Source organism: Pogona vitticeps, chromosome 3 (assembly GCF_051106095.1).
Source record: "Pogona vitticeps strain Pit_001003342236 chromosome 3, PviZW2.1, whole genome shotgun sequence".
NCBI lineage: Eukaryota > Metazoa > Chordata > Lepidosauria > Squamata > Agamidae > Pogona > Pogona vitticeps.
The window spans coordinates 3,770,133-3,784,001 of NC_135785.1; the positions used below are offsets into that span (position 1 = coordinate 3,770,133).

General features: G+C 48.0%; 1 protein-coding gene and 1 long non-coding RNA gene across 2 annotated transcripts; both read left to right on the forward strand.

The window, feature by feature from the left end:
- Positions 1-6,587: 6,587 nt before the first annotated feature.
- LOC144587764 (uncharacterized) lies at positions 6,588-11,140 on the forward strand. The gene is made up of 4 exons (XM_078389009.1): positions 6,588-8,689; positions 9,874-9,972; positions 10,148-10,253; positions 11,103-11,140. The coding sequence occupies exons 1-4, from the start codon at positions 8,615-8,617 to the stop codon at positions 11,138-11,140; spliced, it is 318 nt and encodes a 105-aa protein (XP_078245135.1). The 5' UTR covers positions 6,588-8,614.
- Positions 11,141-12,333: 1,193 nt separating this feature from the next.
- Positions 12,334-13,708, forward strand: LOC144587968 (uncharacterized). The gene is made up of 3 exons (XR_013543234.1): positions 12,334-12,560; positions 12,834-13,003; positions 13,280-13,708. It is a non-coding gene; the product is annotated as an uncharacterized LOC144587968 (long non-coding RNA).
- Positions 13,709-13,869: the final 161 nt, after the last annotated feature.

Consider the following 13,869-nt stretch of genomic DNA (forward strand, 5'->3'; position numbering starts at 1 on the left):
TTTATGTATTACAGCTTGGAGCACATCAGCTGCCCCCCAGCCCGACAGATTGTCTTCCATTTTCTCCATTTGCTGGGGAGTGGCCACCCTCAAGAGGTGGTGGAGGCCTTACTCCGATGCTCCCTGCAATGTGACAGGTAGGGGAGGCCTTGGAAAGAGAGGACAGCCGTGAGTACAGCAAGCGAGCGGCAGTGAGGGTGGATTGGTGGGGTTTTGTTATTGTTATATGCTATTGTTGTATGCTAAAGTTTTTATGTTTTTTTTTAAATTGTTTTTGATATTCTGTAAGCCGCCCAAAGTGGTAGAATATACCAGATAGTCGGGATATAAATCGAACAAACAAACAAACAAACAAAAAACGAACGAATGAACGAACGAATGAATGAATGCATAAATATATATTTTTTTAAAAAAGGTGTTTTGTTGCCTTGAAATCTCAACTCTTCATAGAATCGTCGTAGGGTTAGAAGGGACATTGGAGGTCTTCTAGTCTGACCCCCTGGAGCCCAAGACAGAAGACCTCCGACCATCCCGGACTTTATAACCATCCCGGGCAGATGGCTGTCCCATCGTTTCTTCAAAACCTCCAGCGATGGGGGCACCCACCCCATCGGGAGGCACGGCTTAATGGTTCTCACCGTCAAGAAAATCCTTCTTCTTTCCACATCGGATCTCCCTCTGACGAGTTTCCACTTAATTTCCTGCAAAAATGTTATCCCCCTAACAACCCTGCAGGGTTGGTTAGACAGAAAGCACGTGCCTGGCACAAAGTCATCCAGTGAGTTTCACAGCCCATTGGGGAAGCCCGGAAGACCCTCACGGGTTAAGGCGATCTTTATAGGTTCCCAAGTGGCCGTGTCTTTCCCAAGTCCTGAGAGCTAGACCTTTGGCTAACCGCTTCTGAACTGACCGACACACGCACCAAGCAGGGAGGATTCCAGGCTCGATCACCCTTCCTGCTTCTCTCCTCTGCCTCTCTCTGTGTAGCTCTGCCTCCAGCATGTGGCACGTCTTAACCTCCTTTACCAACCCGGCACAGAAGGTTCTGGATGTTCTGCAAGCCACCCTGCAGGAGCGACCCCTCCACCCTGCCAGCCCTGGGTTCAAGCCAAACATGGATCCTTTAGCTGTAAGTACTGATGAGAGTCTTAGCCAGATAGATCAGCAAAGCAAGGCCCTTTCCTTCACGACATGTCAGACGGGAGGAAGGCGTAGACCCTTGGGTTTCTAAGACCTGTGCACATGGAAGGGTTCACCTTGACTCCGATGCCACACTCTGTGAGAGGCTCACAGGAATTGTAAGGTCAGAAGGTCCCTTCCATTTCTGCAGTTCTAAGATGATGATGTGTTTATGTCCCGAAGACACATTGCAAAACAAAGCAGGTCATGTTTAAAGTACACGAGATAAGAAAATCTGATGTGAGAACCAGATGCTTTCAGCAGCTAAGGAATTCCCTCGGCCAATGATGTGTTGTCTATAATGTCAAGTTTTTGTCTCTCAGAAGTGTTTCCTTCCAGGCTACTGCAGCTCTTTATGAGATTTTGAGAAATCCATCTCCTGCCTGCAAAGATGTCCTGAAAGCAATGTATCCCACACTGTCCATTGCTCTGCTGTGCCATATCTCCTACACGGTGAACTTCACGCCCCAGGAGATTGACCAGTTTTGGAGGTCCTGCATCCAGCAAAAACTCCCCACTCCTCTGTCTCCATTCAGGTACCGGGGTTCCTTTGCTTTCCCTCAACCTCCTTCTCTCTCTCCCCGTGGGGTCGTCCCAGGAATCTGGTGTAAAAATTGGGACACGCAGGAAAAGAACAACGTCTTTGCTCTTCAGGTGTGGAATTTGCTACTCTGTGATGGGGTGATCGCCAGCAACCTGGATAACCTTCAAGGAGGATCAGAGAAATTCAGGGAGGATAAGACTACTCATGGCTTTTAGCCAGGATGGTGATACTTCACCCCAGTATCAGAGGCAGGATCCTAGAATCCTAGGATCCGAGACTCGTGGAGTTGGAAGGGGGCCTCTAAAGGCCATCGAGTCCGACCCTCTGATCAAGGCAGGGATCCAAGTCAAAGCAGATCAGACGGAGGGTGGTCCCATCTTCTCTGGAAGGCCTCCATGTGTTGGAGCGCTCCCCACCACCTCCCTCTGAGGTCATGGGTTCCGTTGTCGTACCGCTCTTAACAGTTGAGAAGTTTTTCCTGATCAGCTGAGATCTAGAGATTATTACACGTCCTGCACTCTAAGATGATCGAGGACAGATCCTGCCCCTCCTCTTTATGACTCAAACCTTTGAAAAGTGCTCTCCTCTCGCCCCTCCATCTTCTTTTCGGAAGGATAAACTTGGCTTCCAGGCCCGTCATCATCATCCTGGTTGCCCACCTCTGAACTTGCTCCAGTGACTCTGTAGATATCACAGGCTGGGTGCAGCCACACACATTTTGCTTTAGTGGGCTTCCTGAGAGTAGGTGTAAACGGGGTGCTAGACAACCAAGTCCTGAGTCCTCATCCAGCAGGGAGTCTTCTTGACGGCTTACTTTCTGAACATTTTCTCCTCTACGTCTGGGAATGCCTTAAGAGAGAATCGTTAGGAAGATACCTGCTGCCCTACCGGGAATCGGTTGGGTGGCTGTAAAATCTTTATACACTGAGAAGTCCAGTCTGCCCTCCCAAGAAGTGTTTGTGGGTCTGCCGTTACAGACACAGTCTCGAACACACACAAAAAGGAGTTGATGCAGAATGGTGGGTGCCTGAACTTTGGAAAAACAATAGGTTCCTTGTTCTAACGATTCGGGAAACAGCTATACAGCAGTGTATAGCTAAGGGAGCAGTTAAAATATAGCTCTCCATAGATTACCATACTGCAGTTCCTTCTTTGTTGGATATAACATCTTGGAACCCCAGGCTAATTGACAAGGCCAAATCACATATGAAGGGAAATGCACATTTTGTGCTATTATTAGGGTTTCCTCCCGGACACGCCATTCCTTCAAAGCTCCATGGCTGGATGAACTTACAAATAAACTTACAAACTGGTCATTACGAATGTCCAATTTCAAAGCAAAACCCAAATAACCTGCGGCAGTGAGGCAGCCTCCTGGTAGGCTAAACAGATGAGATCTTTTAACTCTGAAAGCTTGAAAGATGTGATTCTTATAAGGGGATAACTGTGTTGTCTAGTTTGGCCCACCGATGGTGAGGATTTGGGTGAGACAGCTAATAGTCACGAGCCAGGAATTTGGGTATGTATGAAGTCAGTCCTTCAGGCCAGATCATGGACTCCTTCCAGACGGCCTCTGCTCAGCAGTTATGGCCCAGAATTCTGTGTTCGCCCAGAGGAAATTGCTCTGGCACCGTGGGGCATCCCAACCGAAGGAATGTGCTGAAGTTACTTTTCTGAACTTCCTCTCCTGGCAGAAATCTACAGCCAGAGATAACCCTCCAGTTCCACCCGGAAGGGAATAAATGCAGGGCCATCATTTCTCAGAGGGTTTTGGCTATGCCCACAGGTCTGCCTTGAGGACCTTCAGAGCTCTGGTCAGGCGCGCCAGTGATGGGGATCAGTCCCTCATCATGAACAAGAGGAGAGGCTCTGAGCTCCTGTGCCATCATGCAACTCACCAGAAAGGACTCACTCTCTTCGCCAGGTGAGTGGGTGGCTCTTGGAAAAGATCCGTTTCAAGGAGAGGCACTGCAGAAAAACAGGGCTGAGAGGACCACAGGGTGGAGACATTGACAGGTTCTGGACTGCAACTCCCAGAATCCCCTAATCAGTGGCTGTATGATTCGAGAATCATAGAATATGCACTTATTTATTTAAATTTATACCCCATCCGTTTAGTGAGCCTGCCGCTTACTCTGGGCAGCTTGCAAAATACTTTAAAACATACAAGTGAAAATATTAAAACCATATAAGACAGATAAAACATATTAAAAGAAAAAGAATACAGTGCTGCCTTGCTTGACGAGGATAATCCGTTCCAGCAAAATCGCTGTAGAATGAAATCCTCATTAAGCGAAATAAAAAACCCCGTTGGAACGCATTCAAACCCCTTCAATGCGTTCCAATGGGCTGAAAATTCACCGTCCAGCGAAGATCCTCCATAGGGGCGGCCATTTTCGCTGCCTGTAAAGCGAGGAATCAGTCCTTGAAAACAACGGGGGGGGGGCCATTTTGTACACCCGGTGGCCATTTTGAAACCCGACGATCAGCTGTTTTTAGATCGTCGTAATGCGAAGATCGGTTCCCGAAGCAGGGAACCGATCGTCGGGAAGCAAAAAAAGCCCATTTAAAACATCATTTTGCGATCGCAAAAACCTAATCGTCAAGCGATTTCCTCATTAAGCGAGGCAATCGTTAAGCGAGCCACCACTGTAATAGAATTGTGAAGTCAAAAGGGGTCTATAAGGCCATTGAGTCCAACCACCTGCTCAAGGCACAAATACAAATCAAAGGATATCTGCCAAGGGGTTGTCTAAGTTTCCCTTGAATGCCTCCAGTGTTGGAGCACTCACCAACTCCCAAGGTAACAGGTTCCACCGTCGTACTGCTCTAACAGTTAGGAAGTTTTTTCCTGATATTCAACCGAAACCTGGCTTCCCATAGCTTGAACCTGTAATTACATGTCCTGAACTCTGGGATGATTGAGAATAGATCCTACCCCTTCTCTGTAGGACAGCCTTTCAAGTCTTTGAAAAGTGCTGCACTATCTCCTCTCAGTCGTTCTGTTGATTCTAGGTAGAATCACGCGTGCACGGGAAGCTAAGAAATATCACTAGTGCAAGTGGAAGCAGAAATGTATCCATGCAACCTAAGTGGGAGAGCCAAGACAACAGACAACAGTTAGAAAAGTTATATTATGATTATAATACAATAGGACTCCCATATGTGCTGGAGATTGGTTACAAGTCCTCCATGAATAGTGAAAACGAAGAATAATAGCAAATGCTCTATAGATTAGATTAGGCATCCTCCAGTCTCGAGAGACTATGGTAACTTGCTCTGTATGGAGGACTTGGAACAGCGTCTAGTGTGGCTGAGAAGGCCAATGGTAAAAGGGTTAAAAAACAGAAGAATAATTCACATACATTACCAGAACTGGCCACTAGAGGGAGCTGGAGGCCATGCTATGTATTCACTAAAGTATTCATAGCACAGTCTCTTGTTCCCTCTAGTGGCTAGTTCTGGTAATACACGGCAAAATATTTTTTGTGGATTTTTCTCTTTTAATATTTTTAATATTTTCAGATTGCGGAGAAGTGAATCATTGGATACTGATCCCGCAGATAAGGGGGTCCTACTGTAATCTTAAAATTGCAGAGGTAGAAGGGAGACCCTATGGGTCATCAAGTCCAGCCCCTATCAATGAGGCCCAGTGGGGAATTGAACTCCCAGCAGGAGTCCAACATTTTGGGTTTTTACCTTGTTTGTCACAGAGCGCTGCTTCGGAACGAAGGGTGTGAACAGATCTTGCCCTACCTGATAGCCACTTTGGACGCCAAAGAGGACATGATCCATCTCATTACAATGATCTTTATTGTTGAGGTGAGCCTGAAATGAAAAAAGAGGAGAGGGAAATCCAAATAGGGTCACATAAGGTCACTTAGAGATGAGGTGTGCCACTGAGTGGGATCCTTCCATCAAAATGGCTGACGCCCCTCAAGTGACCCCATTTGGACTGCCTCCCTTGAAAGGGAAAGGAAAAAAATAAATGCCCCTCACTGTCCTCTCCTATCTCTTTCCTCTGGGAGGAAGCTTTTTCTAAAAACAAAACATTCCAAAAGGTACAGCACATCAGCAATACCCTAATTGATGTTTTTTAAACCAACAAGTTGCTTCCCCCCCCTTCTGCTCCATGGAGGAGAAAGGAATATTTTCATATCCCAATATCTTTAAGTGGCTGAGCTGTCTACTTAAGCTGCTTAATGATATTGGGAAACTGAAAACAGCAAACTGTCTGGTTTGGTCTGATCCCAGTGATTGCAAGTGCTGGAACCGAACCAAAATGGATCGATCCAACCTTCACCTTAAATATGTAGCCACCGACAAGGAGCCCAAAGGGGAACTGGACCAGTTTGTTCCCCTGAGCAAACCTTGTAGGCACATGGGCTCATGGCAGGAGAAAATCTTGGTGGACTGTCTTATTCGTCAGGTGACAACTTCGGCACCTTCTTATGCGAGGAAGTATCTTACTGCGTGTCATGAAGGCGCAGGCTGAAGATTATTTTTAGCACCCTTCGCTTCCGAGGCATGATGTTCCAGGAACCAAAGAGGCCTTGAAGAATGTGACGGTTCTGCTTTTTGTTCTCCTTTCTTAGATCCTGGATAGGGACATGCTGGATGAATGCACAGAAGATCTTATTATCCAACATCTCTGCACCCAGCTGAAGTCAAGCAGGATCCAGTTCCGAACCCTTTCTCTCAACGGCATGCTCCGTCTGACCCCTTATCCAAAGAAGGTGAGGGTGCGAACGGACTCTGGGGCAAATTTGCAACTGAAAATGGGAAGAGGTCAATAGCTCCAGAGGGTTTGGCCAGTTGAGACGCTCATTCCGTGTCTAGAGGCAGTGCTCCCTTAAGAGGAAAATCCCATCTGTTTCTTCTCACAGGAACTCACCTCCACCTGTAGTCGGCAAATGAGCAATGCTCATGCAAGATCTCCCACCACCCAAAGTAGAAAGAAAAATGTGGCTTTCTGGGAGAGGGAGAGAAGCAGGAGGGGTGGCTGAAGCACCTTTCTCTCCACAGCCGGCCATGAAAAAATGTTTTGGCCCCAAGAATCCTCAGGACCAAGGCTTTATTCAAATGGCTGGCCAAGGAGCACGCCGGCAGATGGAACCGGTGGGAAGAAAGAGGCCAGCTAAGGGAGCAGCTGGCTCAGGCTGCAGAGAGAGTGGGGAAGGCGGTGATGGCAGACGTCTTCCTGGAGGGATAACATTGTCAGAGGCAGAAGCAACAATCAGCATGTGATTTTTGCTTGTTTCGCTGACTTCCAAGCCGAAACCTTGGGGTTCTGGAAAGGGAGTCGGAAACTTATTAAGGAGTTTAGGCGGGGTTTTGCAGAAGCCCCTCCCCCGGCAGAAACTGATGATGTGGCTAACGCGCTATCGGATAATGATGGACGTCAATGAAAGATAAGCACAGATAAGATGTCAGTGAAGGAGAAGCACATCTGGAAGGGTGATTCCTGGGTTCTAAAGGTGGGTAGAATCCCAGTCACGCACTCTCTCAGCCCACACTGCAGGGTCGTCATGAAGATAAAGGAGGAGGAGGAGAAACATATGCTCCCTTGAACTCAGAGCAGGAAAGGGAGGATATAAATATAGTCAACTATCTAATGGCTAAACATAATCAGGAGAAAAACAATCTCCACTGTTACCTGTCTTCATAGTCTGGAAATGAATTACTAGTAATTAATGGTAATGTAACTACAAGTAGTGAGTTACTTTTACAGGGACCAATGGGAGCATAATGATGATACACTGGAAAAGTGAGATAATGAGCGGGATCAACATGATGTTACTGGTATAGCAAATACTTTTTAGTTTCTTTTAAAACTTACTTTTGAAGGTTTTTTGGGGGCGTTGATGGAAATATTGTACTATGGTCTTATCAATTCTAAATTTCTCTTAAGCAGCAAGTGCAGATTACATTTTTTTTAAGGCTATAAGCCACCTAGAGTGGTCACAGTGACCAGATAGGCGGGGTATAAATAAACAAACAAACAAACAAATAAATAAATAAATGTCGTCCGACGACTTGTAAAGCCTGTAACCAGTAACCGGGATGTTTCTTTAAAAAAGTCACTTCCAAAGCTCCCGTTTTGGTTTCCCTGGAATACAGGGTACTTCTGATTCCGCCTTTCGGTCGGGCAGGTGGCGAAGCTGAAGCCGGCCGTGCTGGACCTTCTGGCCAGGCTGAAGGAGGCCAGCCGAGAGATCAACGTGAAAGCTCTCAAAGTCCTGGAGGCTCTCTTGAAAACTCTGGACAGCAAGGAGCTGAAGCTCTACTCCGTGGAAGTGGCGACGCGGGTGATCCCCCTTTTTGATGACGTGAGTCAATAGTCTGGAGCCGGTAGAGAGACAGCTGTATATACAGAAAGGGGAGTTATGGGTGGAAGAGAAGAGCGAAGGTGGGAAGGGCGTGACAGGATGGGTGTGTTTTCCCTGCTATAATCCTCCTTTTCCTTCCATGTGTCCAACCGCCCCCCCACAACCACGGAATGGCAGGACTGGCCACCCCTGGCGAGTGTAGGAATCTGCCTTCACCGTTGACTGGGCACTTCTGCTTCTTGGCAGGAGGATTTGGGGGGAAGGATAGCACAAAAAATGTAACTTCTCCCAGCTCTGTTTCAGACCCTGTTGGCCAAAGTAACTCTGGACCAAATTGCCTTCCCCCCCTTTGAGGGGTTTCTGAGTTGTTCCAGATTTCACAGAACGCTTCCTTCCCCTATTGGCTTTCTCCAGTTGGCACTCTTCGGCCACTGGGCCCAGCCTGGCCCTTGGCCCACTTCCCTCCTGCTTCTTGGCACAGGCGTCCAACAAAGTGAGGCTGGCTGCTGTCGCCACCTTCGTCGGCCTCCTGGACGTCACCCGAAGGGGGAGCAGAGATCTGATGAAACAGTTCACCATGCAAAGTCTGGTGCCCCTCATGTTACATCTTCAGGATGAGAGCGTCCCGGTGGCCCAGGTAGGTCAGGCCTTCCCCCATCGGGGGCTCTCCGGCTGTGCCAGGCCCCAACTTCCAGCATCCTCCAGCTAGCGCGTGCTTTTGACCTCCCTGGAGGTCCCTCCTCCCAAGTTCCTTTTCAGGTCCAACCGTATTTAGTCCCCCCCCCCGATCGCAAATCAGATCTGTTCATTGTGTTCAGAGTGACATCTCACTGGATGGGAGTGATCCGATGATCCTCTTTGATAGAGTTGTTCCATGAGAGATCACCACACTGTAGTGTCCAGTTTTGGTAAATATATTATGAAAATATATGTTTCTAGTATTTTTCCTTTTAATACCGTAGGGACCCTCCATATCTGCTGGGGATTTGTTCCATGCTCCCCAGTGGATACGTAAAACCGTGGATAACAGCAAATGCTATTCACAGGAATGATAAATGGGGGAAAAATAAGAACAATTATTTTCACATGCATTACCAGGACTGGCCCATAGAGGGCGCCAGATATCACACTATGTATTCTTCACCAAAAAGTAATCATAGAATGGTCTCTGGCTCCATCTGGTGACTTGTTATGGTAATACATATTGGAAAAAATTCTGGATCTTTTTCTTTTATATTTTTAATATTTTCAGACCGTGGATAATGGAAGCTGTGGATACTGACCCCGTGGATACGGGGAGCCTACAGAATTTTTCAGACTGCAGATTAGTGCAACTGCAGATACTGATTCCATGGATACGGAGGTCCTGTTAAACTAAGCCCAGCAGGTTATTGGGAACAAACATGCTCAGATGGGAAATAAATGGCCACCGTTTTGTTGGCTACACCTGAATGGGCGTTCTCCCCCCCCCCTCGGCACGCATAGGGTATTTGCTGACCCGCCTGGCAGGCAATGAAGCACCATAGCCTGGCGTCTGGGTAAGGAACAAGCCCGAAGAGAGGGACTCTGAGGGTTGTCCCCCCCCCACACACACACACACACTCTTCCAGCCAGCTCAGCCGTCTGACGAGCTACTCTCAAGCATGCTCAGGAGCCATAGGAGCAGAGAGGGTAGCTGCCACTGCCCTGTAGCCAGTCTTGATTCTCCCACCTGCCAAGTCGCCCCTGGACTACCGCCTAGGAATCTGGGACCCTCCGTGCCTGACGTGTACAAACTGCATGGTGGAGATGATCTCCCCCGCTTCCCCCTACTCGTTGTAGGCCTGCTGGACTGCTCTCCGGAAAGCCGACCAGTTTCTGAAATCCTTCATCCAGCTGTCCATCCACGTGAATGACCCTTGGAACCTTTGCACCAGCCTGGTGAGTAGTTCCTTCTGAAATCCAGGAATGGGGCATGGCAGGCGTCTCTTCCTGGACCTCTGGGGAAGGGTGGGGTGGGGGGCATAACCCAGCTGAGGCTCCGGGCTTTGTTGGCTCAGAAGACAAAGGACCTGCTCCTCACGCGCGCACACACCCCTCTCTCCGTGCTTTGTAGGTGACGCGCTACCGAGAGCAAGGGGAAGGGATCCTACTGGAACAGGCGTTCGGTTACCTGGAAAACCCCAGACGATCTTTGAGGGACGGAGCCATCAGGCTCTTAGGCAAGCTTTTCCACATATATATATTGTTTGGGCTGTGGTTATCATGGCAATAGAAGTAATGAGACGGCAGCTTCTCGGGGTAAAAAGCCCCCAACATTGTTGACCGTTCCTTCCCTGCCTGCTGGGAATAAAAGGACTTTTCCAGGGGGCACGAAGGTCCTGCCCCAGTTGGGTTTGTGCCTGGTCCGGCTTCGTTGTGAACAAGACCAAAACATACCAGGAGTCATGTCTTAATGGCTCTGGAAAGCCATGAGTTTTGTTATTTTTTTTATTCTAGTAGAATTATATAAAGGTAAAGGTTCCCCTTGTAATCAAAGCGACAAAAATGAATTTGGCCCAGCTCTGGGAGGCAGTGGAAGACATGACGGCCTGGCATGCTCTGGTCCGTGGGGTCACGAAGAGTCGGACACGACTAAACGACTAAACAACAACAAAAGGTTCCCCTTGACATTTAGTCCAGTCATGTCTGACTCTAGGGTGCGGTGCTCATCCCCGTCTCCAAGCCGTAGAGCCAGCATTTTATCCATAGACCGTTTCCGTGGTCACGTGGCCAGCGCGACTAGACATGGACCACCATGACCTTCCCACTGAGGTGGTACCAATTTATCTACTCGCATTTACATGATTTCGAACTGCTAGGTTGGCAGGAGCTGGGACAAGTGACGGGAGCTCCCTCCGTCATGTGGATTCGATCTTACGATGGTGGGTCTTTCGGCCTTGCCGTACAGAGGCTTCTGCAGTTTAACCCGCAGCGCCACCATGCCCCAGCAGAATTATATAAGTGAATGTAAAAGTACCCTAGCACTCGCTGGAATTTTACCCTTCCTCTACCCATGTCCCCTCTCCTAGCCTCCCAGCCCTCTATCCACAAATCCTACCCTTATTGAAAATGAATGCAAAAATGAAATAATAATAATAATAAAGAAAGCCATGTCTTTGACAACCACTTCAGATAAAAATTCCTTGCATAAAAATGTTGGCTGTCCGTTTTCCTGCTGGGACTGCAGTTTGAGGCTGCTGTTTTAAACTTCATTTACCTATTTTACGTTTGTTAGCTAATTAAAAGGGCTCCCTCCAGGAGAACGTGAAACTGAAAACACCACAGGGCTAAACACTGTCCCTCAAACCAACATCCCAGAGCAAACAAAGAAACAAATGAACAAACAAACAAACAAATTTAAAAGTGCCTTCAGCAGAAAAAGAAAAGCATGGAAAGGCAGGAGAAAAAACATCAGCCATATCAGCTCAACTCTTGCATCATCTAGATGGGAATTTAGTCTACTTTTCACAAATGGGGGCGATAGAAAGAAGATGGCAGGGAAGGAACCCGGGCAGATGAGAGCAAATGAATTGACCCTTTTCGCTGAGGATGACAATCAAAGCATTATATATTGTAATTAGATGTAATTGATTTCTGTTTGATCTGTTAGGCATCAACACTTAACTTTTTCCTTGCCTCCGACGTGAATTAAGCCACAGCCGTATATACACTTTCCTGGGATTAAGTCTCATTGAGGTCGGGGGGCTGTGTCCAAATGCACAGGGATCACACTAGGGGCATTAAGATGGATTCAGGCTTGGATTGATTCACCCTCTTGTGAGTGTCAGAAAATGGCTTGCAGCACCTGGTGCCGCCAGCTGTCCAAAACGTGAGCTGTACCTTCCTCGGATTGCAACCTGAGTTTTTAGTGCAGAGAGATCCTAAGTCCTTAGTCCTGTTGGTTGAAAGGAAACCCCGGAGCTGAGCAGGGGTGGGCTCGAAAGCACCCGATCCTTCTCTCTGGAGCTGGGGAATGTTACTTGCATGTTTGGCTCCCAGCTCCCAGAATTCTTCAGCAAATAAGACTAGAGGCCATGTTTTGCTGTGGGATTTTGGGTGTTGGACATCAAAGGCGGGGAACACTCCCAAGCAGAGGTGTGTGCACCTTTTTGTGTGTTTTAGCCTTCAATTCCCACTCCCTGGGCCAAAATCACAAACCAGTACACCTCTATTTTATTTCCAAACTGTACAATAGTTCTCCCTCTTTGGAACAGAGGAGGACGTATGAGGTGCAGTTATTTTCGTTGCTTCGCTCATTCCACCATCCTTCCTTCGAGCGTTGGTACAGCCTGTGCCGAAGGACATCAACCCTTGCCCAGGGTCTCGGAGGGAATGCTTTGCCAACCCTGCCTGCAATGCCAAGGGTTTGGTGACCCCCAACTGAATAGCTTTTTCTGTCCATAACAAACCTTACACTCCTTTTCTACCCCTAGAAATCATAGCTCAAGCGAGCAAGCACAAGGACACCGTCACTGCTATCACCACAGGTGAGTGGCATTGATATTTTTTCCAGCTTTTCCCTCCTGGTTGTGATGTGTGGACTAGCCAGTGGGACCATTTCCTGTCCTTCTTGGTGGATATTTCCATCCCTCATACACAACCCTTGGGAAATTGACTTTTTACTACAACTTCCAGAATCCCCCTGTCAGCATGGACAGTGCGGTCACGGGCTGGAGGACTCTGGAGGCGGCAGTCTGGTGCAGAATGAATCTCACCACCCGCCGAGGCTATTGGGCTTCTTTCTCGCTTGCTCGTTTCAGTCCTGAACCTGGTGCAGCTAGATGCTAAGCCCTCCGACATCTACTTGGTGGCCTCTGAAATCATTGAGACCATCGAACGTGACTCTTCGGGAAACTTCGTAGGGAGATGTTTCGACAGAATCAGGACCATGTGCAGGAGATGAGACGCCTCCTTGGTGGAGGGCAGAGAGGTAAACAATGGGGGAGGAGAAGCCCAACAGTCTTGCCTTCCCTTCCCTTCTCCCCCAACCAATTTAGGCAAAAAGGAATGGAGTTACTCAGGACCGGCCGCCATCTTGTTTGAGCAAGCAAAATGGTGATGACGGGCGGCACTGGCCGGGGACCAGCAGACAAAGCAATTGTGACAGGTTGCCTCAAGGACACAATTGGTTTCTATTTATGGGGAAGATCCGTTGGACCAGATGTGGCCACCTCTTGATGGTTTGTTTTGATTTCGTCTTTCCCAGGACAGATGCTGCTGTTCCTCTTCAGCGGGTTGGACACCTGGCCTGAGTCACCGGATCCAGACACCTGCCCCTCTGCCTGCGGTTGGACCTCTTCATTCCTGGATCCTTCTCAGTTCCTGCCCCTCATCCTTGTAGAACTCTGGTTAGGAAAGAGGGAGTCCATTGCCCCACGGATGAGCTGGTCCAGGGAGAGGTGGGTCCTTGTCCCCACCAGGAACCCTCTCCTTGCTATGACATTGGTCCTGATGGAGGCTCTCGAAAAACCATAGCTTCATTTTCAGAATCTGGTCATTAAGGAGGTTTCATCCTTAACATCACTTTTAATTTTTATTTTTATGAATGCAGTGTTTGTAGTATTTATATTTCACCTTTGCTTACCAAGGCTCGTTCACAACAGCGTACGGAATAGAAGAAATGATGGAATAAAACTGAAACAAAATTAAATCACTGCTTTTTTTGCTCTTCTATCCACATAATCCCAAATCATGATTTATTTATTTTTGCTCCCGCAGCTGAAAGACTCTCTGAAGGTACAGTGGTGCCTCGCTTAATGAGGATAATCCGTTCCAGTGAAATCCTCGTTAAGCGAA

Coding starts and splice junctions, on each gene's coding strand:
- LOC144587764 (XM_078389009.1), top strand. CDS start 8,615: ATGAAACAGTTCACCATGCAAAGTCTGGTGCCCCTCATGTTACATCTT. Junction 9,973..10,147: donor GGAACCTTTGCACCAGCCTG/GTGAGTAGTTCC, acceptor CGTGCTTTGTAG/GTGACGCGCTACCGAGAGCA. Junction 10,254..11,102: donor CGGAGCCATCAGGCTCTTAG/GCAAGCTTTTCC, acceptor CCCCTCTCCTAG/CCTCCCAGCCCTCTATCCAC.